At 45.7% G+C, this 25052-nt stretch overlaps 1 protein-coding gene across 3 annotated transcripts in view; it reads left to right on the top strand.

The window, feature by feature from the left end:
* The first annotated feature begins 4197 nt into the window (after positions 1–4197).
* The window catches only part of MTA1 (metastasis associated 1), a 142589-nt gene continuing 121734 nt past the window's right edge, over positions 4198–25052 (top strand). For all 3 annotated transcript variants that reach the window (XM_077824301.1, XM_077824303.1, XM_077824304.1), the window contains exon 1: positions 4198–4290. In XM_077824301.1, the coding sequence (XP_077680427.1) occupies positions 4263–4290 (28 nt within the window). In that variant the 5' untranslated portion in view covers positions 4198–4262. The remainder of the gene's footprint in view (positions 4291–25052) is intronic.

The following is a 25052-nucleotide window of genomic DNA, read 5'->3' as shown; positions in this document are numbered from 1 at the left end:
CTAGAAGACTTAGTCCCAGAGCATTTGTAGGGCTAAATAACCTAGAGGGCTTTGCAAATCTTGACCTATTATGCATTCAGATTCCAAGAGCAGGTGTGCTCAAAGAGAGAGAATATTTAGCAGGCATGTGGCCATGTAAGAGAGTCACAGGCCACTTGCGTGAACTTAATAATGTCATGTTGGTTACAGACCACAAAGTGCTTGTATTTTTAATAAACAGTATAGACCTAAACAAGATACATATTAAATACCAGAGATTGCTCATGTGTTTTGAGATATAAATGTATTGCAGAATAGGCACATAGGTGACTGTCCACCTTGTTAGAAAGACGAGAGAGGTGACTGAGACTGCACTGAGGAGCCCTAGTAATCACCCAGCTTCTCCAGAGGTGTGGGATGATGTAGATGCCCACATATGTGCTACTTAGCATATCCAGTCACTCTCACTACAGAACTGATTCAAATAGCTGCTTGAGCTGATGTACCACCAGAAACCACGGTTATGGTTGGCTTAGTTACTTATCAGAGGTTTAGCATCCAGTCTATGATTTTTACATAATAAGAGGTGAACTTTCTGAAGACGAAGGTCTGATTACGTACAGCATTTGTAGTGTGTTCTTACAGTCTTTGTAAAGGATACATAAGGAATATTAGGCCCTCAGAAATGCTGGAAGGAGCCCTAATGTCCGTGTGATGGCCCACTGTAGGGTGAAAACATGAATCTTGCAGAATGACCTGACAAAGACAACTCAAAGAACTTCCCATTGCTACAGGGCTACCTGATAGGCTTTGGAAAAGAAAACTAGATGTGTGTGAAGAAGAGACATGCCTGTTTGGTAACCACTGTTTTTCTAGATTTGTAAGAAGTCTACTTCTTGATAGAGTGGGGGTGGGCAAACTTTTTGGCCTGAGGACCACATCTGGATGGGAAAATTGCATGCACGACCATGAACTAGGGTTGGGGTGCAGGAGGGGGTGTGGGAGGGGGTGCAATGTGCAGGAAGGGGCTCAGGGTAAGGGGTTGAGGTGCAGGAGGGGTGTGGCAGGGGGCTCAGGGCAGAGATTGGGGTGCAGGCTGGGTTCAGGGTGCAGGCTCTGGCCCGGCAGCCGGGCTAAGGCAGACTCCCTACCTGCCCTGGCCCTGCAGTGCTCCTGGAAGTGGCTGGCACCATGTCCCTGCGGCCCCTGGGGAATGGGTGGAGGGCAGAGGGCTCCATGTGCTGCCCTTGCCTGCAGGCAGCACCCCCTGCAGCTCCCAGCCCCAGGGAACAGCGGCCAATGGGAGGTTCGGGGGAGGTACCCTCAGGATTCAGCCCGCAGGCCGTAGGTTGCTCATCCCTGTGCTAGACCCACTGGTCAACAGGGCTTAGCAAAGTTAAAAAGATCTTTTCTCAATTTGACATCTGGAAATAGTTTCTGACAATGGACCATAAATTGCCAGTTCTGAATTCCAACTTCGGGGGATATAGTGCATCAAGGACATTAACTCCAGACTTCACCACCCACAAAGGAATGCAGTGGCAGAGAAAACAGTACATATTAGCGAATTCTACAACAAAAAGACCCCATACTAGCTCTGTTGAGCTGTAGGGCAAACCTCCATGTTAGTCATCAGAGTTAACTCAGGGCAGCTGTTCGTGGGTTGACAGCTAAGAACAACATTGCTATTCTCAGAGGTAAATTTTAGGTCTGAGTGGCCCTGGTCAAAGGATGTGAAGCTGAGAGGTGCCAAATCTAAAAGGTGTTTTGGCTTTCTTCTTTAACTGTCAGAATGCTGACTGGAGCTTACTCAAAAGTAAACTCAGTCCTGAAAAAAATTCGATGAGAAGTACTGAACACCACCAGCTCCTAACAGTGAAACAAGCTGCACACAGCGATTCTATGTGGTCAAAACTAATTAAGGAATTCGGTACAGAGGAAGAGGAAGTATATTCAGCTGGTTCCAAGCCCAGCAGGACTGACATGACCCTATCTGCAATGGTACTATCACCACTGCCATAGTGAAAGCAGGTAATCCTGTTGAATCCTACTGAACAGCACTTTCCCTTTCTCGTATTTGAAAATTCAAGTGACTCAACTGGACAAAACCCTCCTCAAGGTCAGAAGACAAGACCTAACTGTAGGTGAAGCTGGGGTCTTTAATTTTTTTTTTTTTTTTTTTACATTTTTTGTTACCTTGTTTACACTGTGGGGAAAATGTGAGGATATGTTTCCTTAAATCTGTAGCAGAAAGCCAGGCAGGGGGAGGCTGAGGACAGTTGTAGGAGAAGCACTATAGGGAAACAGAGAGAGAACAACTTTAGGAATAATTCTGTTTTCTTTAGTTTAATACAGTTCTGTGTTAGAAGAAAGTAACTTTTTCTGTGGGGGCATGATGCTAACTGCTTGGGTTTAGGAACTTTTTCATGGTCACATGACACTAACTGCTTGAGTTTAGGAAGGAACTCTACTTGCATGGTCATAATATTCCTTAATTGGTTCATTGGAGTTTTACTTTATTTCAAGCATCTAGTCCGGTACCCAGTTGGTGGCAAGATAGATACAGATATAGATAGATTATATATAAAATAAATAAAAAAATCTAATAATAGGCTAGGATCAACTGTCAACCCAGTAGGCCCATGAAGCAGCAGTACATTTTGGCAAAGGTCAGGCATACTCCTTCAATTGATGGTTCAGCCCAAGCCTCCATTCATACATCTTGATGTTTTCCTTTCGCTTCCATCTCATCTGGATCGTGATGTAGTCAGTTCTCCTTCATCCAGAGGCTTATCTTGGTCAGGCCTTGGGAAAATAATGATGTTGTATAATATAACTGCATGGAAAAAAGACTTAGTGCTTAGTATCATCACCATATTGTTTCTACTGCAGCCCTTGCCCCCTTCAGGAATCTCTTGGGTGCCTCTCCTCATTGCCAACTCTGTGCTCCCTCATGCAGGGGTTCCCTTTCCCCAGCCCAGCTGACCAGAATTGCTGCCTCCTTCAGGAGGAACATCCTCACACAGGGGCAGAGACCTGTTCTTGCTTTAACTCTGAGCACTGCTCACTGTCTGCTGCAGGGCGTGGAGCAGGTGTGATCTGACCGACAGCAGCGGATGGCAGCTGGTGCCCTTTGAGTGGATGAGTAGGCCTAAGGCTACCACTATTGCCTCTACTCCTTTGCCCCATTCTCCTGCCTCCTTTTCCTTGCCCTTCTTACCCCATCCCCCAATTCCCTCTGATATCCCACTCTGCCCCCCGCTGCCTCTTCCCCTCAACTCCTTCTCCCCACTCTGGCTCCCACATACTCCCACTTAGCTCCTACCTTCTGCCCCCCACGTTCTGGCCCTTGCCCTCCCAATTCTGCCCACTACCCCCCATAGCTCTAATCCGCCCCCCACTCCTCGCATTGCCCCCCCATTCCCCCCTCGGCTCTAATCCACCCCCCACTCCTCACATTGCCCCCTATTTTCCCCTCGGCTCTAATCCCCCCCCCCACTCCTCGCATTGCCCCCCCATTCCCCTCTCGGCTCTAATCCGCCCCCCCACTCCTCGCATTGCCTCCCCATTCCGCCCCTTGGCTCTAATCCGCCCCCCCACTCCTCGCATTGCCCCCCCATTCTGCCCCTCGGCTCTACTCCGCCCCCCCACTCCTCGCATTGCCCCCCCATTCTGCCCCTTGGCTCTAATCTGCCCCTCTACTCCTCGCATTGCCCCCCCATTGCCCTCTCGGCTCTAATCTGCCCCCCCACTCCTCTCATTGCCCCCCCTTCCGCCCCTCGGCACTAATCTGCCCCCCCACTCCTCGCATTGCCCCCCCCATTCTGCCCCTCGGCTCTAATCCGCCCCCCAATCCTCGCATTGCCCCCCCCATTCTGCCCCTCGGCTCTAATCTCCCCCCCCCCACTCCTCGCATTGCCCCCCCATTCCCCTCTCGGCTCTAATCCGCCCCCCACTCCTCGCATTGCCCCCCCATTCCGCCCCTCGGCTCTAATCTGCCCCCTACTCCTCGCATTCCGCCCCTCGGCTCTTATCTGCCCCCGTTTCCCCCCTCGGCCCGAATCTCCTCCTCACGCTCCGCCCGCACAGTCCCCCCCCGGCTCTGATCTGCCCCTGACCCGCACCGCCTCAGTCCAGCCGCCCGCTCCCTGGCCGGCGCGGCCCCTTTAATTCCCTCGCTCCCTTCCCCCTCCCCCTCCCAGCCGCTCCAGCCTCCATTTTCCAGCGGATCCGGCACCTGGAGGCAGCGGCGGCGGGAGCGGCCCAGACCCCCCTGCCCGGGCATGGCTGCCAACATGTACCGGGTCGGAGGTAAGAGCCCCCCCACTCCAGGGGCCCGGGTCCCCCTCCCGCCGGCCGCTCCTCCCCGTGGGCGAGCGGCGCGTCACGGGCCCCCCACCCCGCCGGGAGCAGGGGGAGCCCGGGCAGGGGGCCGGCGGGGGCAGAGTTGGGGGCTGGCAGGGGACGGGTGCTGTGGGGTCAGGGGGCTGTAGGGGTGCGAGTAGAATCTGGGGTGGATGTGGGGCGGGGCTGGGTGGGTTTGGGGGTTGTAGAGCTGGGGGTAGAGTTGGTGGCTGGCGGGGGACGGGGGGTGGTGGGGGTAGAATCTGGGGTGGGACTGGATGGGTTTGGGGATTGTAGGGCTGGGGGTAGAGATGGGGGGTGGTGGGGGTAGATTCTGGGTTGGGACTGGGTGGGTTTGGGAGTTGTAGGGCTGGGGGCGGAGTTGGGGGCTGGCCGGGGATGGGTGCTGTGGGGTCGGGAGGGTTGTAGAGGTGGGAGTAGAATGTGGGGGGGCAGAGTTGGGGTAGATTTGGGGCTACAATTGAGGGGGGGCTGAGTGTTTGGGTGTGGTGGGGGTGGAGTTGGGGGGATGGCAGAGGATGGGTGCTCTGGGGCCAGGGATTGTAGGTGTGGAGGTAGAATTTGGGGCTGGGGTTAAGGGGACTGTGGGGGCTGGGTATGTTTAGTGATTGTAGAATGGTGGCTGGCATGGGATGGGAAGAGGGTTGTAGGGATGATGTGGGGAGGGTTAGTGTGTGTGGAGTTGGGGGAGAGGGGGTGGGTGGGGTTTGGGGATCTGGTGCTGGTAGGGGGTGGGTGTCATGGGGCTGGGAGGGTATTAGGGCTGGGGAGTTGGAGGGGGAAGGTTGCCTGGGGTGTGTATGTGGGATGAGGGCTTGGGAGGGGGTAGGGTTGGATGTGGTTCAGTGCTGGGGGTTGTGGAACTGGGGAGATGTGTGGGGGCAGAGTTGGGGGTGGGGGAGCATGTGGAGCAGAGTTGCAGGCTGAGTGTTGGGAATGAGCTTTCAGAGTAGAGTTGTGGGTTGATAGGTATGTAGGGGGTGCAGAGTTGGGGGATGTAGGAGTGAGGAGGTGCTTGTGTGTCTTTGCATGGGCTGAGGTGGAGGACAAGGAGAGGCCCTCTCAGTAGCTGGTACAGTGCGGGTGGGTCGTTGTGGGTGCATGGAGAATGGAAGTTTGTGGAAATAGTTCTGCTGGTTTCTGTCTTCCTCTCTCTCCACCATTGTTTTATGGTGGCTTTTGCTTGACTCCTACCTCTTCCCTTCTAGGCATCCTGCTCAGAGTCCCACACTTCTGTCTGACCCATGTTTAACTCATGTGAGGAGAAAGAAGAGGATACAGGAGTATGGGGTTGAATTTTAGGGAATTTAAACTTTGAAAGGGTGGCCTGGTGTGGATTCATCCTTAACTGGTTTCCTGGATGAAAGCTGTGCTGTGGAGCTTTCTTATTCCTGGGAGTGAGGTGGGGAGGAATAGTACAAGGGGGTTTTGTTCTGTATCAGTCCCCTGCATCTAAGAATGCCCCATTTCCTTTGGCGTCCAGAGGCCATTATGGTTCTACCAATTCCAGGAAAAATGGATTAATGAAGAAGATATGGCAGGAGTGACAGGCAAAGCAGAGAGTGGCAGGAGACCAAGTCCCAGTCCTGGCTTCCAACTACTGTCCTTTTTGCTTATCTCGCTCCACTCACCTTGGCCTACCTTTTACTATTCCCTTGCTTTTGGCTTCCCATTAGGTACCTGTTACTTTGTCACATCTACCCACTCCTCTGATTATATTTGGCTTGGTGAGGGGGTATGATGTGGCTCCCCTCTGTTGTAACTTTGCCTCTTTGGCTTCAGAGAGTGCTGAGCATAACTGCTATGGATTGGGTTTATTGAGGGCAGGATTGTGAAGGAGATAAATTGTAGGGGTTCGTGACTCTTCATTCCTGTTGTGATTTATAAAACAGATTATTTCGCAGGGATTGACCATTTGTTTGGCATTTAATGTCAGTCTCACAGGTCTTGCTGGAAGCTCATCTCTGGAGCATTGAATGCCAGGAACCCTGTTGTATGGGTCATATTGTTTAGGGAAAGGCTGTTAGCCAAAGCTACCACTCTCCATTATTTTACGTATGGATGGGGCCTTGACTTGACACACATTACAAGCCCTATATGGATGATCCAGCAGTCGCTAGATGACTATTACTATTAGAAGACATTAGTTCAGTCTGAGCTAATGAAGGAGGTTGTGTTGCTTGTATCACCTTGAAAGGAGAGAACCTCCCATTTCATAATTGGCTATGTGTGCACATCTTGAAAGGGCCATCTTCATACATTTCTGATTCCCTGCTGAATACTTGTTTTTGGTCGTCCAGGCTTATTGTCAGGAGTTACTTTAGCATCCATGGGAATTACTCCTGGGGGAATTCTGCGCCACTGCGCGTATGCAGAAGTCATGTGCCACACAGAATTTTTTCCTCTGCAGAAAATATATTCTGCTGGAAAGGTGCTGCAGTTGTCTTTCACTCACCGGGAACTGCTGTGGCACGAGAACAGAGCGGCCGCTCTTGGGTGGGAACAGTCCCAGCTCAGATAGGTAGCCTCTTTCTCTTCCCTTTCTCACAGCGCCTAGTCAATGGGGCCAGGTCAGGAGGAACGGGATATGGGTGGGGGGGTGGACAGTGTGGGGCACATGGGGGGGATAGATGGGTGGGGTGCAGGGCCACATGGGGATGGGAGGAGGGTAGCTGAGTGGGGGTGCAAGGACACATGGGGGTGAGGGAGTGCAGGGACACATGGGGCAAGTGTACCTGACTGAGTGAGAGACTAGGGGTCAGCCAGGGTCTCATGGTGGAGGCTCCCTAACAATCCCTACTCTCCCCCCCCCCCCCAAAAAAAAAAAAACCAAAAAAACCCCTGTTCCATACTCCTCCAACCCACACCCAACAACCCTCCCAAGTTCACACCCAGGCTCCTTCCCAGTAATGACTTCCTTTTCCCTCAGCTCCTCCATTACCCCTGACTCCCCCAAGCCTCTGCGCCGCTTCTGTAGGATGCGGTAAATACATTTCTGTATTGTAGTTTAAATGAATTATTACTCCGAGTTGTGTATTAATGTGCCTAGTAAGGAATCTGTTTGTCAAAAAACATTTCCTGAATCTTTTTTGTTGTCTGTAACAATACAGGCATCGTTGCTGAAAGGTATTTTGAAATAAATTAGCAAAATAATTGAGACTTGCATGATTATATTATTATTTTGACAAATAAAATATGCAGAATTTTAAAATATTGTGTGCAGAATTTTTTGGTGCGGAATTCCCCCTGGTGTAGGGAATGATGACCCTGGTATATTGACTCACGATCCAATGGCTGCCATAATCATAATGGGTCTGTACTAGGTAGATGGCAATACTTTCTAAACTTACTTTGATGATGGGATTGGCAGAAGTCATAGTGAAGATTACTTTGTTATGGTGTTGTCATAAACTTGTGCAAACTGTTTTCAGGGCTCACCTTTGCTGCGGCAGATGTGTGGAACCTATTTTATTTCTGTCCTTGGAAACTAACAGCATTTTCTAGTATAGACTACAATGCACCTAGTGGACCACTCTGTCATCCGATGAAGTGAGCTGTAGCTCACGAAAGCTTATGCTCAAATAAATTGGTTAGTCTCTAAGGTGCCACTAGTACTCCTTTTCTTTTTGTCTTTATGTGGAGCTTTCCATGGTGTTCTAGGATTTTGTACTCTCCAGATTGGATTACTGCAATGTGCTTTAGTTTTAGGTCACACCTGAAGGCTTCTAGAAACTTCTGCTGGTTCTGGATATGTTGCCATCTTAGTGGTGTTTGTTGGATTGGCCATATTAGTACACTTGTGTCAATACATTCCACAGACTTTAAATATCTTCCTGTGTACCACTTAAAATATTAATTTTCTTTGAATCCTTTATGGTTTGGTCCTGATCACTTTGTAGATATCTGTCCTTTTACACCAGGGGTGGGCAAACTTTTTGGCCTGAGGAACACAGCGGGGTTCCAAAACTGTATGGAGGGCCGGGCAGGGAAGGCTGTGCCTCCCCAGTCAGCCTGGCCCCTGCCCCCTATCTTCCCCTCTCCCCCACTTCCCACCCCCTGACTGCCCCCCTCAGAACCCATGACCCATCCAACCCCCCCTGTTCCTTGTCCCCTGACAGCCCCTTCCTGGGATGCCCCCCCCGCCAACCGCCTGCCTGGGACCCCACCCCCTATCCAACCCCCCCACTCCCTGTCCCCTGAGTGCCTCGTCCCCTGACAGGCCCGCTGGGACTCCCATGCTTATCCAACCCCCCTGTCCCCTGATTGCCCCCCGGAACCCCCTGCCCCTTATCCCACTCCCCACCCCCCCACTCCCTTACCATGCTGCTCAGAGCAGCAGGACTGGCAGCTGTGCTGCCTGGCAGAAGCTCGCAGCCCCGCCATCCAGAGTGCTGGCGCCAAGGTGAGCTGAGGCTGCGGGGGAGGAGGGATGGCAGGGGAAGGGCCGGGGGCTAGCCTCCCCGGCTGGAGCTCAAGGACCAGGCAGGATGGTCCCGCATGCCGGATGTGGCCCACGGGCTGTAGTTTGCCCACCTCTGTTTTACACGAGCGTGAGAGTTGAGATCAGTTAGGAAGCAATTTACTGATAGCTCCAGACTTGTATGTGAATGGGGCTGGGTACAGAGCATTCAAGGTGGGGCACTTTAAATCTAGACTTCACTTCTTTTGTTCTACAGAGCCTGAGTTACTGGCCTTCAAGGTATATTGCAACACCTCTTGATTCGGGCTCTTTTTTGTTCTTGGTCGTCGGCGGGGGGCTGGGGAGGAGGTGTAAGGTGGCTAGGATGGTTTTTTTTTTAATGGCTTAGGTGACATGTCTAAAAAGTTTTCTGGAACTGACATTGCAAATATAACTTGTTCATCTGCCTGAGGGTGGGCGGTGTCACAATTAGGGTTTATGCATTTATAGCCATCCTCAGAAGGGGACACCATCAACTTAGTCACTTATTTCTGAAAATGTTGAACCTGTTACTGATGTTGGTATCACATAAGATTATTATAACTGAAAGAGGTTAGATAACTTTTCTCTTTCACCAGTTTGATTAGTTGTGTACACTTGGCAGCACTTTGAGTCCAGTCAGTTCCACAAGAAGTAAGAACATAAGAATGGCCATATTGGGTCAGACCAGTGGATATCTAGCTAGTGCCAGATGCCTCAGAGGGAATGAACAGCGCAGGTCAATGTATCGAGTGATCTATCCCCCGTTGCCAGTCTCTACTTCTGGCAGTCAGAGGTTTAGGGACTTCCAGACTATGGGGTTGCATCCCTGATCATCTTGGTTAATAGCCTTTGATGGACCTATCCTCCATGAAACTCTCTAATTCTTTTTCGAACACGGTTATAGTTTTGGCGTTCACAACATCCCCTGGCAATGAGTTCCCCTGATTGACTGTGTGGTGTGTGTGAAGAAGTACTTCCGCATGTTTGTTTTAAATTAAGTAATTTCAGATGAGTCTCTGGATCTTGTTTAATATTAAGGAGTAAATAATAGTTCCCTATTGACTTTCTCCATACCATTCATGATTTTATAGACTTCTATCAAATCTCCCCTAAGTCACCTCTTTTCTAAGATGAACAGTCCCAGTCTTTTTAGTCTCTCCTCATATAGAAGCTGTTCCATACGCCTAATCATTTTTATTGCCCTTTTCTATACATTTTCCAGTTCTAATGTATCTTTTTTGAGATGGGGCAACCAGAACTTCAAGCAATAGGTGTGGTTGTACCATCAATTTATACAGTGGCATTGATATTTTCATCTTAATAGCTATCCCTTTGCTAATGGTTCATAACATTTTGTTAGCTTTTTTTTTTTTACTGCTGCTGCACATTGAGCAGATGTTTTCAGAGAACTATCCACAATGACTCCAAGACCTTTCTTGAGTGGTGACAGTTAATTTAGACCATATCATTTTGTATGTATAGTCGGGATTATGTTTTCCAGTGTGCTTTACTTTGCATTTATCAACATGGAATTTCATCTGCCATTTTGTTGCCCAGTCACCTAGTTTTCTAAGATCCCTTTAAAAAAAGAAAAGGAATACTTGTGGTACCTTAGAGACTAACAAATTTATATGCTCAAATAAATCTGTTAGTCTCTAAGGTGCCACAAGTACTCCTTTTCTTTTTTGCGAATACAGACTAACACGGCTGCTACTCTGAAACCTAAGATCCCTTTGTAACTCTTCACAGTCAGCTTTGGGACTTAACTAAATTACTCAAGATAGTTTTTTCTGCAAACTTTGCCACCTTACCGTTTACCTCTTTTTCCAGTTCATTTCTGAATATGTTGAACAGCACTAGTCCCAGTACAGATCCTCAGGGGAACCTGCTATTTATCTCTCTCCATAGTGAAAACTGACAATGTATTCTTACCCTTTGTTTCCTGTCCTTTACCCAGTTACTGATCCATGATAGGACCTTCCCTCTTATCCCATTACAGCTTACTTTTCTTAAGAGCTGTTGGTGAGGGACTTTGTCAGGGACTTTCTGAAAGTCCAAGTACACTGGATCACCCTTCTCCACATGTTTGTTGACATCCTCAAAGAATTCTAATAGTGTGAGGTGTGATTTCCCTGTACTAAAGCTGTATTGACTTTCCCCCAAAACATTGTGTTCATTTATGTGTCTGATAATTCTGTTCTTAGTTTCAACCAATTTTCTTTATACTGAAGTTAGGCTTATTGGACTGTAATTGCCAGGATCGCCTCTGGATCCTTTTTTAAAAATCGGTGTTATGTTAACTATTCTCCAGTCATCGGGTACTAAGGCTGATTTGAGTGATAGGTCACATACCACAGCTGGTAGTTCTGTGGTTTCATATTTGAGTTCCTTCAGAACTCTTGGATGAATACCATCTTGTCCTGGTGACTTATTACTGTTAGTTTAATCAGTTTGTTCCAAAAACTTCCTTAACTGACACCTTAATGTGGGACAGTTCCTCGGATTTGTCACCTAAAAAGAATTATTCAGGTGTGGGAATCTCCTTCAGATCCTTTGCAGTGAAGACCAATGCAAATAATTTGTTTAGCTTTTCTGCAATGGCCTTATCTTCCTTGAGTGTTCCTTTTAGCATCTTGATCTTTCATCCTTTCACAGCTTGTAGGCCTGTATTGTATATCAGAAAGGGTGAAAGAAAAACACTTAATTACCGTGGGTTTACAATTTTTATTATAGTACCTGATAAAACTTTTAAGGCTTTGTCTACACTAGCACTTTTGTTGGTAAAACTTTTGTCGGTCTGGGTGTGGAAAAAAAACACTCTGACCGACATAAGTTTAACCCACAAAAGTGCTGACGTAGACAGCACTGCGTCGGCAGGAGAGGCTCTCCTGCTGACACAGCTAATGCCGCTTGTTGGTTTTTTTTAAATTATGCTGGCAGGAGAGCTGTAGCGGTACAGCTGCTGCTGTAAGGTCTGTAGTGTAGACGTAGCCTAACTCTCTCTCCTGTTTTTTAAATTGACTAGATATTAAGTTGAGTATCCCTCTTTGTAAGGTTGCCTAAGCATTTCCATTCCAATTGGTCCTTTTCAGTTGTGTACATTTGTCATTCTTTTTTCAGCCAGAAATTTTCCATTTGTGTCCTCTTACAAAGTGGGGGTGTCTGTCTGTGTGTGTGTGAGAGAGAGAGCGAGAGAGTAATTTCAAAACCGATTTTTAGATGACAAAAGCAGCGTAAAATACATTTACAATTATTAATCAAAAGAAAAATAAAGCATATTTTAAACACTTCAGTAGTTTAGGGTAGGAATTTGAAATTTGATACTGTGTATTCCTGGGTAGGACTTTAGCCTTTTTTTAAAATAGTTTAGTGTCTGCTTTTATTTGCAGAGATCTAATAATCTTTTGACAATAATGTGGTTGTGATGTCATAAAGATAAAATTAGTTAACCACAGTGTCAAATGGGGGAGGGGGTTTGATACATTGGACTCTCACTATTTTATTCTTCTCTAACTTACAAACTTGATTCTTAAAAAATTCAGCCTTTTCTGTTTTTCTAGTGAAGTTTTAATAAGAGTCTTGAGTATCATGAGGTCTCATAGTACTAAGGCTCCATTACTTTACAAAATTAACTACAGTAGATCTCGAATACCATGAAGTATTTTTGAAACATCATTGCCTTGTAAAACTTTTTGTGTTCTTACTAATCCATAATTGGCCTGTTGGACTGTCCATCGTTACAGTAGAACCTCCTTAATTCTTACTAATTACCAAACAATTAGGAAAATCGTGTGAGAAGTTTGTTTAATGCTGAAATGCTTTTTTCAGTAAGAAAGTCCCTTTTTGAAGTAATTTTGATTACTCTAATTAAAGTTTCATACTTTAAAATCGTGCTTAGATGAGTGATTTCCATTAGCAGATAGCAAGTTTCTCTTGCTGGAAGTAGAAAGAAAGCTTTTTAACAAATACCCAGTAGTTGTGATAGAAGCTAATGATAAATTGGTGTTCAGTATTCAAATCTGAGCAAATGTAAGCCTTGAATATTTCTAATAAGCCTTTTCTCATCTACTTTTAGTAACATCATAATTTTGTGGTAAAGCCTAAATTGAACTTAATATGAAGAAAAAGTGTTGCTCACCCTTTCTCAAAAGCTACAAGAAATGTATCTCTCTTTTTTCAGGAGAATTATTAGAGCAGACTAGGATTATTTAAGATGCATTTTTTGACTATTTTTCTTTCTTGAAATTTAAAATACAACCTACAAAGAAATTCGCCCACTGTTCTGTTTATATATACTTTCCTAGTTGCAAAAGTTAAAGTTGCAACTTTCACTCACTCACTCATAAACTTCTCAAACTAGACTTAGTCCCAGTTGGTTGAAAATATTCCTCTATTCAGAGCTTTTGAATCTTTCCACATATTGCTCTTTTTGACTTTCATCTTGGGCAGAGCTTTTCTAACACAGGGACTTTGCAAGGCCCCCAGTAGCCTGTTTGCTGTTAGAATGAGCAGTCATATTTGAAACAGACTATGGAAACCACATGATCAAAAAATTCAATCCTGCAACACAAAATAAGTCTCTTACAGAGCCTGGAGCATCTTCAGGACATTGAGCAAAAGTATATACCTGACTATTTTTGGGGTATGTCTATACTTTGTCTATAACTGTGCCAGCATAGCCCCATAGTGTAGATGGAGGCTGTGCTGACAGAAAGGTTTTTCTGTTGGTATAAGAACACCATCTTGATGAAAACCCTCTTCAGTCAAAATAACTTCAGGATAGATATAGCTATGTCAGCATAGCTGCGTGAATTGGGGTGTGGTATTTTCATACCCTTGGCTGACGTAGCTATGCTGATATAACTTTTAAGTGTAGACTGTAGACCTTGTTAGAGCCTAGGCATGGCAAAGAGCGTGAACCAAAGTAGGTCTTGTCAGAATAGTAACGTCTCGGTATCAACTAACCAAGTAAGCACTTCCTGACTAGAGAGGATGGTCAAGATTACACCGACCCCTCCTAAAGATAAGGAGGGGTTGACAGGATAATGGTTGAGGATGTTTTGTTTCAACTAGCAGGTACAAGGTGTAAGGATGGTAACAATAGCAGAAGTGTAAAAGGTAACATGTTTGTTTCAGTGTGTGAAAAGCAGAAATCATAGGAGGGGCAACTTTGTATTGGCCTATAAGACAGCATTTTGTTATGCTGATTGCACTGATACCTTGTTGCAGGCAGGCATACATGTTGGTGTAACTGTAGAGCCAGGGCACTAGGACTGTGTCCTGTTGATAAACCTGGCCAGCAACCTTGGTCATTGAACCGAGCCTGTGGTCTTGTCTTTATAAGTGACAGAGGTCCGCTGAATCAGCAAGCTGCACTCTCTGCTGGTGCAGCTAGCATCTGAGCTCCACAAACAGTATAAATGCACCAGCACACCCAACAGCATTAACAGTGGTGACCCTAACTGTTGATGTGGTGAGCTGACCACTCTGAGGGTCACAACCTGAGATGGCAGAAAACTTGAAGCTAGAAAATCCCCACAGACAGCATAGGAGCAATGCACCAGCACACCCAATAGCACTAACAATATGGGTAGAGGTTTGAGCTCTGTCACTTATGGCAAAATAATTTACTTTGTGTGCACTTCCCTGGATGTCGTCAGGCACTTCAGTTTAGCAGAGAAGCTGGAACATAGGGTCCAGTCTCTTATACTCTTTGGCCTTGTCTTCACTATGAAAAAGAATGCGTCCTTACCTTGAGTTAAATAACAGGAGGTAAAAGACAAGTGAAGACAAGGCAGTTTGTAACTCACACATGAGTTAACAGGCTGCAATAAACTCAAGGCTTCTCCATAGTCTTTAACTCAATCTGATACCTTGTGTGAAAACTATAAACTGCCTTCTCTTCACTTAAGACATTAGTTAACTTGAGTCAAGAAACACCTTTTTGGTGCTTTAATATGGTACTAAATAACCTCAGGGGCTCTCCTTCTGTAGCCTTTGGAAAAAAAATGTTCAGGAATTTAAAACCATTTTCTTAATGGCCATCTTAGTTAGCTAGAGGGTCCTGCATTTTAGGCTCTTTAGAAAGGAAGCTCATGCTCAGAAATGAATTCTTCTCTTTGTCCTTAACAGCTGGTGTCAAGGTTCCTTCCCCACTCTGAACTCTAGGGTACAAATGTGGGGACCTGCATTAAAGACCCCTAAGCTTATTCTTACCAGCTTAGGTTAAAAACTTCTCCAAGGTACAAACATTGTCTTGTCCTTGAACCATATGCTGCCACCACCAAGCGTTTTAAACAAAGAACAGAGAAAGAGCCCACTTGGAGACGTCTTCCCCCAAGCCGTACACCCCCTTTCCTGGGGAAGGCTTGATAAGAATCCTCACCAATTGGTACAGGTGAACACAGACCCAAACCCTTAGATCTTAAGAACAATGAAAAAGCAATCAGGTTCTTAAAAGAAGAATTTTAATTAAAGAAAAGGTAAAAGAATCACCTCTGAAAAATCAGGATAGTAAATACCTTACAGGGTAATCAGATTCAAAACATAGAGAATCCCTCTATGCAAGACCTTAAGTTACAAAAAGACACAAAAACAGGAATATACATTCCATCCAGCACAGCTTATTTTACCAGCCATTAAACAAAAGGAAATCTAACACATTTCTAGCTAGATTACTTCCTAACTTTACAGGAGTTGGAAGGCTGCATTCCTGACCTGTTCCTGGCAAAAGCCATCACACAGACAGATGAACCCTTTGTTCTCCCCACCCCCTCCAGATTTGAAAGTGTCTTGTCCCCTCATTGGTCATTTTGGGTCAGGTGCCAGCGAGGTTATCTTAGCTTTGTAACTCTTTACAGGTGAAAGGGTTTTGCTTCTGGCCAGGAGGGATTTTACAGCACTGTATACAAAAGGTGGTTACCCTTCCCTTTATATTTATGACAGTTGGCCCACCATAAAAAAGGGAAAACTTGATAAGAATAGCAAGGGTCACAAAAAAGCAGGCACTCAACACACTTTTCGGGCAACAAGGATATTTGCCTTGGAGGCTGAGGTAGCTGAAGAGGGAACTTAGGAAAGGTTGTTGTCCAAATAGTTTCAAAATGGCTGTTGTGAATCCTAGATATACCACGCAAGCTTATGCCCAAATAAATTTGTTAGTCTCTAAGGTGCCACAAGGACTCCTTGTTGTTTTTACTGGGAACAGCACATTCTCAAGAGAGCAAAGCTTAGCAGAAGGGCACTAAATCCAATATAAAGGGTTTTATATCTGCCTCCAAAAAGAAATTAAGTATATCCGTCCTCTTGTTGCCAGACAGTAATCAAGTATTAATGGAAAAGCCACTGCAAGCATAAGACATTAATTAAATAAGCTCCAAAGTTTGATGAAAGACCAAGGCACACTAAGAAGCTCTATTGTGTCACAACATGTCTTGGTTCTAAAACCTGATTATGATGGCATCCTATTCACCTTTGCATCTTCTCCTCTGAGATACTAGATGGATATTTCCTGGGTAACCTGGACATTGAAGGGAAGTCATTGAAAAGGATAGTTTTCTGTCATCATACCTCTTGTTTTCAAGAAAAACTTTTCAGTTTGAAAAATATATGAGCATGTGATACAAACTGAATACCTGGTATAAAACAAAGGACATAATAAAAACCCAATCTGCCAATATACCTGATATATTAGGTTTCCTACAGGGTGTTGTGTCTTAGCGAGCCTGAAGTTAAAATTCCTTATACAAACATGCTTCAGCTGTCTCTAGGACACTGGGAATGGGTTAACGGGGATTGATTTCCTGACCACAGCATATGAATGATTTTGGAGACCAAAAGTGCTTCTTAATTCTCCAGGTAGTGCTTAATCTTGTTGTTAGTGTCCTTATAGAGTCCTCTTTCAAAACCCTACTAACACTCAGTGTCTCTATCTTACCTTCAAGTTAGAATTCCTAGTAGCAATTATACCATTTCACAGCTAAGAACCTTACGTATGGAATCTCACTAATATACCTGTCTACCACGCAGGGTGGACCAATGTTATTGTAACTGCTATTTGTCATCAGTATGGAGAGGATGTGCTTGTTTCCTTATTTCTCCTGCCTGGTGCACCCAGTGGGGGTGGGTGGGGGAAATGAGATTGACTGGATGGAAGAAGGGCATTTAGAGCACTGCTAGGATAGGAAAAGGTTTTTGCAAAAATACACAGATCTGCTCGTTCTCTATTATCTGGCAGTCAAAGAGGGGTGGGGGGGAACCCTTCAAATTCTTCCAGTGCTACATTGTTAAAGCTGTGTATTAAAAAGCTTATAAATTCAAAGCTATTAAACCTCCTGGAAAAACTGTGGTCTAGATTAGTGTGTCTATTTTTGCAGCAGAAAGTTCTGATTTTTCCAATGAAGAGATTTAAAAGGTGGCTGTGGGTTTCTGTTCATACATTTTTCTAGACATTTATAAACTAGATATACAGTCTTTGCTGAATGCTACCTTTTCAAGGGAGGTACGGATTTCAGCAATCCCTCTTAAGACAAAATAAAGTTGTTGGGTTTTTTTTGTTTTCCTCTCTCTTCAGCTGTGTACTACTTTTGAGTAAAAGACATTGTCACAGAGTGCCTCTGCTGTTTAAAATCTTAGTTTAGGGAGTGGTGACCTAGGCTATTGCTAGACAGATTTAAAACTGACTCACCTTGTTTTCCTTCTCTCAATGGTCAGATTAATTAGGCCATTCCTCCCTAGGTGTAAATTTTCCTCATTCTGAAGAAAGTGGAATGGGGATATGTGATGATTAATTTGGAATTTAGATGCACAATCTTAGATTCATTAAGGGGAGAAGCTAGACTGATAGTGGCATCTCCCTGGTTATTGATGTGGCCCTGCCTCCAGCTCTGCAGAGCAGAGGGGAAATCCCTTATTGGAAATAGTGAGCCTAACCACTGAGAGAATAAATTGCTCTTTCAGGAACCAGCCATGTATGCATAGATATGCTGACTTTAAATCTGTCCTCATGTTTCAAAGATGGTCATGTCTTTGCAAATTTCTACTCAGTTTTCCTCCACACACCCCTTATGGAGACCTGGCCTTCTCAAATGCATGGGTCCTTCCCTTGTGCACGTACATAAATCAGACGACAAAATCTGGAGTAACTATTTTTCCCCCCTCCTGGGTATGTGTCTCATATCAAATGTCATCATGTGGGTTTACGCTATTGTAATTGCGAATAGAATTTGGCCTAAGATAATGCACATCTCCGCTACACTCCTGCCATGTTTAGTGTGCATAGGGAGCCACTACTCTTGCAGTACATAGTCTCTAACCGGGTGTTCTCTGCGTGTGTGTGATTATGTTTATAAAGACTGTATTTTAGGATATTTGTATAAGGAAAGAGCCAAAACTAGGGGTATTCCTGTAGTCCATGACACTTCTTGACTTGTGAATGTTTCTGTTTGCATATTTAGCTTTCTTTTAAAGTAATGGAGGTTTTACGGGGTGGAGGTATTGAATTTATTGTATATAATTATATATACACACTCATCCTAGTTTTACAGGTTTCAGAGATACTTCCTATACTTAAAATGGGGACTACTGCAACCTGCTGAAGTGAAGAAACAGATTGACAGAGCCAGAAGAGTACCCAGAAGTCACCTATTACAGGACAGGCCCAACAAAGAAAATAACAGAACGCCACTAGCCGTCATCCTCAGCCCCAAACTAAAACCTCTCCAACGCATCATCAAGGATCTACAACCTATCCTGAAGGACAACCCATCACTCTCACAGATCTTGGGAGACAGGCCAGTCTTTGGTTACAGACAGCCCCCCAACCTGAAGCAAATACTCACCAGCAACCACACAACAGAACCACTAACCCAGGAACCTATCCTTGCAACAAAGCCCGTTGCCAACTGTGCCCACATATCTATTCAGGGGACACCATGATAGGGCCTAATCACATCAGCCACACTATCAGAGGCTTGTTCACCTGCACATCCACCAATGTGATATATGCCATCATGTGCCAGCAATGCCCCTCTGCCATGTACATTGGGCAAACTGGACAGTTTCTACGTAAAAGAATAAATGGACACAAATCAGACATCAAGAATTATAACATTCAAAAACCAGTCGGAGAACACTTCAGTCTCTTTGGTCACTCGATTACAGACCTAAAAGTTACAATTCTTCAAAAAAAAACTTCAAAAACTGACTCCAGCGAGAGACTGCTGCATTGGAATTAATTTGCAAACTGGATACAATTAACTTAGGCTTGAATAGAGACTGGGAGTGGGTGGGTCATCACACAAAGTAAAAGTATTCCCTCCCTCCCCCCTCCCACCCCCACTGTTCCTCAGATGTTCTTGTCAACTGCTGGAAATGGCCCACCTTGATTATCACTACAAAAGGTCCCGTTCCTCCCCCACCCCCCACCACTCCCCCCGGCTGGGAATAGCTCATTTTAAGTGATCTCGTTAGAGTGTGTATGGTAACACCCATTGTTTCATGTTCTCTATGTATATGAATCTCCCCACTGTATTTTCCACTGAATGCATCCAATGAAGTGAGCTGTAGCTCACGAAAGCTTATGCTCAAATAAATGTGTTAGTCTGTATCCGCAAAAAGAAAAGGAGTACTTGTGGCACCTTAGAGACTAACACGGCTGCTACTCTGAAAACTGCTAGAACTGATATTATTGCAGAACCAAAACTTATTCTAACTCTCTTTGTGTGCATGCACATAGAAGTCCTTAGCATCTAGGTGGTATGGTAATGTTGCCTTACCTGGATTCCAGCAAGCAGAGTGTTGGCTTCCTGCATAGTCCTGTATGCTTGTGTAAGGTCTAAAGATTGAAGGCTCATTGGGCTCTTCGAAGAAGTATGAGAAACTAAAAATGCCAATTCATTAATTGGAAGAAAAGGTATTTGTGAAAGTGTTGCATGTGCTGCATTTTGTTTATGTAAAATGGCTGCTGTTTCTCTTATAACTACTTGTCTATTCATGAAATTATATCTGAATTATTCTGTGTGGACACACACATTCTCGAGTAAGGCTATTCTAAGCTAAAAACTTTGATGCAAATTACACTGGCTTAAAGCTTGCTGCAGTTAGTATATCGCGTGTGCATGCTCAGTAGGCGTGCTTGTGTTGTTGCACAGTGCAGAGCACCATGAGTAGGTATCGGTGTGCAACTTGCCATCCAGCACACCGTCCTTTGGGAAGTTTTGACAGTGCAAGGTGGGGCAGAAATGAGCCAGGAAGGGGTGACTGGGAGCAAGGGTTCAAATTCCCAGAGTGCAGCTGTTTACATCACATAATGTCACCTATATTCCAAAATTTCTGGGCCTTTTTAAAAAAAAAAAAAATCCCACAAACCTGCTCAGCCTTCGTTGCTGTTCACCGTCTCTGACACAAAGCATGGCGCCTGCATGGCTCTGCACTAATTGTCATAAGTGTTCCAAGCACAGGATGCACGATCCTCTGGTATTTGCAGAACTGTAAGAAGAATCGAATCAGCAAGGAACATGGTGATTTCTTTGAGGAGAGATTGCTGCGGGACATAGCGAGAACCAGTTCAAGGTTATTGGTGGGATTCACAGAGCAGCTGCAGATGGTGAAGTGCTGCTTCTGGGAAATGAGCACTCACTGGTGGGATTGCATCATAATGCAGGCTTGGTATGATGAGCAATGGCTGCAGAATCTTCCCCACCTCCTCTTCCTTTTTGTTCATGCTAGGGGTCTGTGATTCGGGCTTCTCGGCAGTATCCATGGTGGTCTTCAAGTTGGTAGCAGGGTTTCTAAAAAGTATGTCATGCAGTTCTTTGTGAAAGTGGCAGGTCTGAGGCTTGGCACCAGATTGACTGTTGGCATCCCTGGCCTTCTGATATGCCTTGAGCAGTTCCTTTGCTTTCACATGGCACTACTACTGGTCCCTGTCATACCCCTTCTCCTGCATTCCCCGTACAACCTGCTCTTACGTGCCCACATTACGATGGGTGGTCCGTTGCTGTGTGTGCACAGCCTGTCCTCCGCACAGGCCCAGGAGATCCAACATCATCTGTCTACTTTAAGCAGGAGTGCGTTTGGAGTGTGTAGTCAGCATGGTCAGCTGGTCGGCTGCATGTAACAGTGGAGAGTTGCTAGGTGTGCTTGCCAAGCTGAAAAATTAGAAAAAGACCTTTCAAAAGTTCTCAAGGCTTAAAAGTGGGGATGGGCTTCTGGTCTCCATGATCTCTGGGCAGTGAAGTTCATAATTTTGACCAGAACCGTCTGTGTCGAGCTTTGTGGTACAGTGGCAGGAGGACTGTTAGGGTTGACACAAGTATGTTCACTCATGCTGCGTTGGCCTCAGTACATTGATTGTGGCTCAACACCCCTTGGGGAAGTGGTGTTACTGCATCGCTGTAATGGGGCACTTACATTGGTGGAAGACAAATTTAGGTGTAGACACATGCACGGCTAAGTCAATGCAAGGTGGCTCATGTTGACCTAACTTTGTAATGTAGACCAGGGCCTCAGAATGTCCACACACACAGTTAAGCCCTTACGTATTCCAAAACCTGGAGGTAGAAACCCGAGATTTCCTCCAGCAGCTGGTCTCTGGATTCTGAGGCTTCAGAACTCCAAGTGGAGTCTCTGTAAATCAACACAGTGGAGTGTGGGATGTTAAAGTCATTGGCAGAGGTGCTGCAACTTACGCAGCAGTAATAACATGCTGTGACTGAGTAGCAGCAACCCATACTGGAGCTAAGATATCGGATGGGGCAGACTGTACTAGTAATAGGGAATTTGTTAATGACCCAGAGGCATTCCCTGAGATGTTTGAATGACTGTCAGGAGACCACTGATGATTCTCAGCCCAGTGGGTTCTTAGGTGGGAATGTAAGGTAGCCTAGTCCAAGGACTGATAAACTATACTAAGTGATTATGAACATCTTAAATTGGGATTCTGGGTGGATTTGTGCTCGGTGAGGACGACGGTCACTGCCAATTCAGATGTGAGAAGTTGTAGGCTTTTGTCTCAGACAACAGCATGGAATCCTAGGGGTCCCTGTAACCATTGAGAGCAAGTTTCTGGATCTCAACAAAGTGGTGAAATTGGTGGTTTGGGAGTAACTCTGCTTCATTTTGCCAGCTCTGAGTAACTGCTGTTTTCACACCAGGTAATTAGTCATAAGAGTTGTGCTCTGTCTTCCAAGCCATGCTTTACACTGTTAGAAGTTGTGTGCATCAATTGCCAATTAGTACATTCCAGTCTTGGGTTAAAGACCCTTTTCTCTATCATCTAACCATCCTAGGTTTTTCTTTCCATCTGACATAGTAGTCACTGAGCCAGCTCACTCTGTTTATAGTGTTTGTATTCATCCTAAAACTTAAATATTCTGAACCCTCAAAACATTAGTTTTAGTGGTGGTCTTATATGTCTTTTTAATGTGCTTAGTCACAGTAAAATAGGAAGACTGGTCCAGGTCTCAGAGAGTTCGTGCAACAACCCAAGGTCCAGAAGACTACATCTGGCAGAGGGAATTTGAGCTAAAGCTTTTTTTTTAAATCAGGTTTGTTGGCCTGATGGCAGCACCAGCAGGCACTTGGCACGCATTTGACAACATCAGTGGAACCTGAGGTATCTGGTGATTAGTCGTACTACTTGTGCCTGGTACTCATGGACCTCATCATTTGTGAGGTATTCATATACTACATACACTAATGAAAATATCTTCAACGGTCCTGTGAGGCAGGAAAATATTATTTAATTTCCATCTTCACAGCTGGATATCAGGCATAGAGAGGTTAAATGACTTGTCTAAGGTACCACATGAAGTCTGGCAGAACTGGAACTGAACCCAGGTGTCAGGAGTCATGTTCCTGTGCCTTACCCACAAAACCCACCTCTGTGTGGCATGAGGATATCTTTGGTTGCTAAGCCAGTTCCATCACAATCCACAGTTGGAAAAAGACTTCTAAATTTGTCCAATACAGTTGTAGTAGGCACACCTAGTGTTCTTGTTTTTCAGTCCTCAACATCCTTTAGAGCAGGGGTCGGCAACCTATGGCATGTGTGCCAAAGACGGCACGCGAGCCAATTTTTAATGCCATTAAAAATCCTGCCTGGCCCGCTGTTCTCTGCCCCCCGCTCTCTCTTTGCAGGGCAGACAAGCTTCCCTCTCCCCCCACCTCTTCCCCCAGCATGCTGGGTTCCTGCTCTTCCTTCTCTCCCTCCCTGCAGCCGATCAGCTGACGGCCCTTGCTACAGAAGGGGAGAGGGAAAAGTGGAGCCGCAGTGCGCTCTCCGCTCCGGGGACCTTGGGGAAGGAGGTGGAATCGGCATATCCCCTCCAGCCCCCTGTTGTGAGCCACTCAGGGCAGGGGGATGGGAGCACCCCCACGACTCCAGCCCTCTGCCCTGACCCCTGAACCCTCCCACAACCCCAGCCCTGACTCCTGCACCCTCCTTACACATCCCCACCCCTACCCAGAGCACCAAATGTGAGCTCCTGCACGCGCATGCGCACACAGACACACACACACACACACACACACATATATATATATATATATATATATATATATATATATATATATATTCCCACCTGCACCCCTCACACCAAATGGGAGCTGCCCAGGTAAGCGCTCCACACTCAAACCTCCTGCCCCAACCCTGAGCCCCCTCCCTCATTCTAGCTCCTGGCCAGACCCTGCACCCGAACCCTCAGCCTGCTCCTTCATCTCCAGCCCTGTGCTCAGCTCACTCCCACCCTCATTTCAGTGCAGAGAGAGAGGAAGAGAGTGGCTAGAACCAAGGAGAAGGTAGGTATCTATTCTATGTGGGCAGGGCCGGGACCCCAGACCGGCAGCGGGCTGAGCGGGGCCAGCAGCCGGGACCTTGGCTGGTAGGAGTTGGCGGATGGAACCCCAGACTGGCAGTGAGCTGAGCGGTAGCGGGCTCAACCGCTCAGCCCACTGCTGGTCTGGGGTCCCAGCCACCGGCCCCGCTCAGCCCGCTGCTGGCCTGGTTTGAACGGGCCAGGCTGGCAGCGGGCTGAGCGGGCCGGCAGTGTAAGATCAGCATTTTAATTTAATTTTAAATGAAGCTTCTTAAACATTTTGAAAACAATAGTTATATAATATATAGACTTATAGAGAGAGACCTTCTAAAAAACGTTAAAATGTATTACTGGCACGCAAAACCTTAAATTAAAGTGAATAAATGAAGACTCAGCACACCACTTCTAAAAGGTTGCCAACCCCTGCTTTAGAGAGAGAAACCCATAAGCTTTGTGTGAATGTTCTGGAAATAAAATGTGAGTCTGAATACTCTTTAAGACCTTCAGAGTACTTCTGGTCCAAGCTAAGGCAGACACTGAAGTATCTACACTTCATATACAAGCAGAGAGGAATAGAATCGCACCACTTTGTGTGGGGAGCCCTATGGAGTGGGACCCGGCAGTATCCCAGAGGACATTTCTTTTTTTGTTGTGTAGGCAGAAAACATAACCTGAGCTGGACTGTTAGGATGTGATACCTTTTACTAGCCTCATGAAAAGTCTTTGGTTTAGGAGATGGTCGACCCAACCTTTTTTGAGTTGGGCATTCTGGAGATAGTTGCACTCATAATGTCTGGGTATTCGTAGTATTTTATAGCACCCCCAAGGTGTGCTAGGTAGTTCACAGAAGACTTTGTAAATAGTGGTCCCTGGCCTGAAGTGTTTCTCATCTAAAATTCTGAAGTGACTGAAAGTGATGGTGAGGCAGTAGGGAGAGAGGGACAAGGGTTGGAGCAGTAGGCCCACATGGATATTGGGCATCTTAGCTGTGTAGTGTGCATGAGGGTATATAGGTGAGTCAATAATTATGGCAATTGTAGAAGTATTTTCTGTGGACACTGAGCTTACTGGCATTCTACTTACAGTACGAATAGACTACTCTGTCAGGGACAATTACTCTATCCCCTAGGGAAATTGATATATGCCTTCCCACAGTTACCTTCTGGCTACAAAAGTCTTGATCCAGCTTGTGGCCCAGATGTCAAAGTGAACAAACATTTTCTGTGTTCAGTTTTGTAAATGCGACTCACAATTAGCATCTTCAGGAGGGAGGGTGTTTTCTCCTGCTCTTTCTTTGTTGACAGTAGATTATTGGTTAGGATTCAGGTGCAGAGTGTGGGTAGTGAAGAGGAAAATCACATAGAAATCTCCAGCTGTGGTCAGATTTGTTTTACCCCGGGGCAGCTATAAAGGTGGAGGGATGTAGAAGGTCCAGCTTACTTCTTTTGAAA

This window comes from Eretmochelys imbricata, chromosome 8 (assembly GCF_965152235.1).
Source record: "Eretmochelys imbricata isolate rEreImb1 chromosome 8, rEreImb1.hap1, whole genome shotgun sequence".
Classification (NCBI taxonomy): domain Eukaryota; kingdom Metazoa; phylum Chordata; order Testudines; family Cheloniidae; genus Eretmochelys; species Eretmochelys imbricata.
The sequence above is the reverse complement of the archived record's forward strand: the minus strand, read 5'-3'. Positions and strand labels throughout refer to the sequence as shown.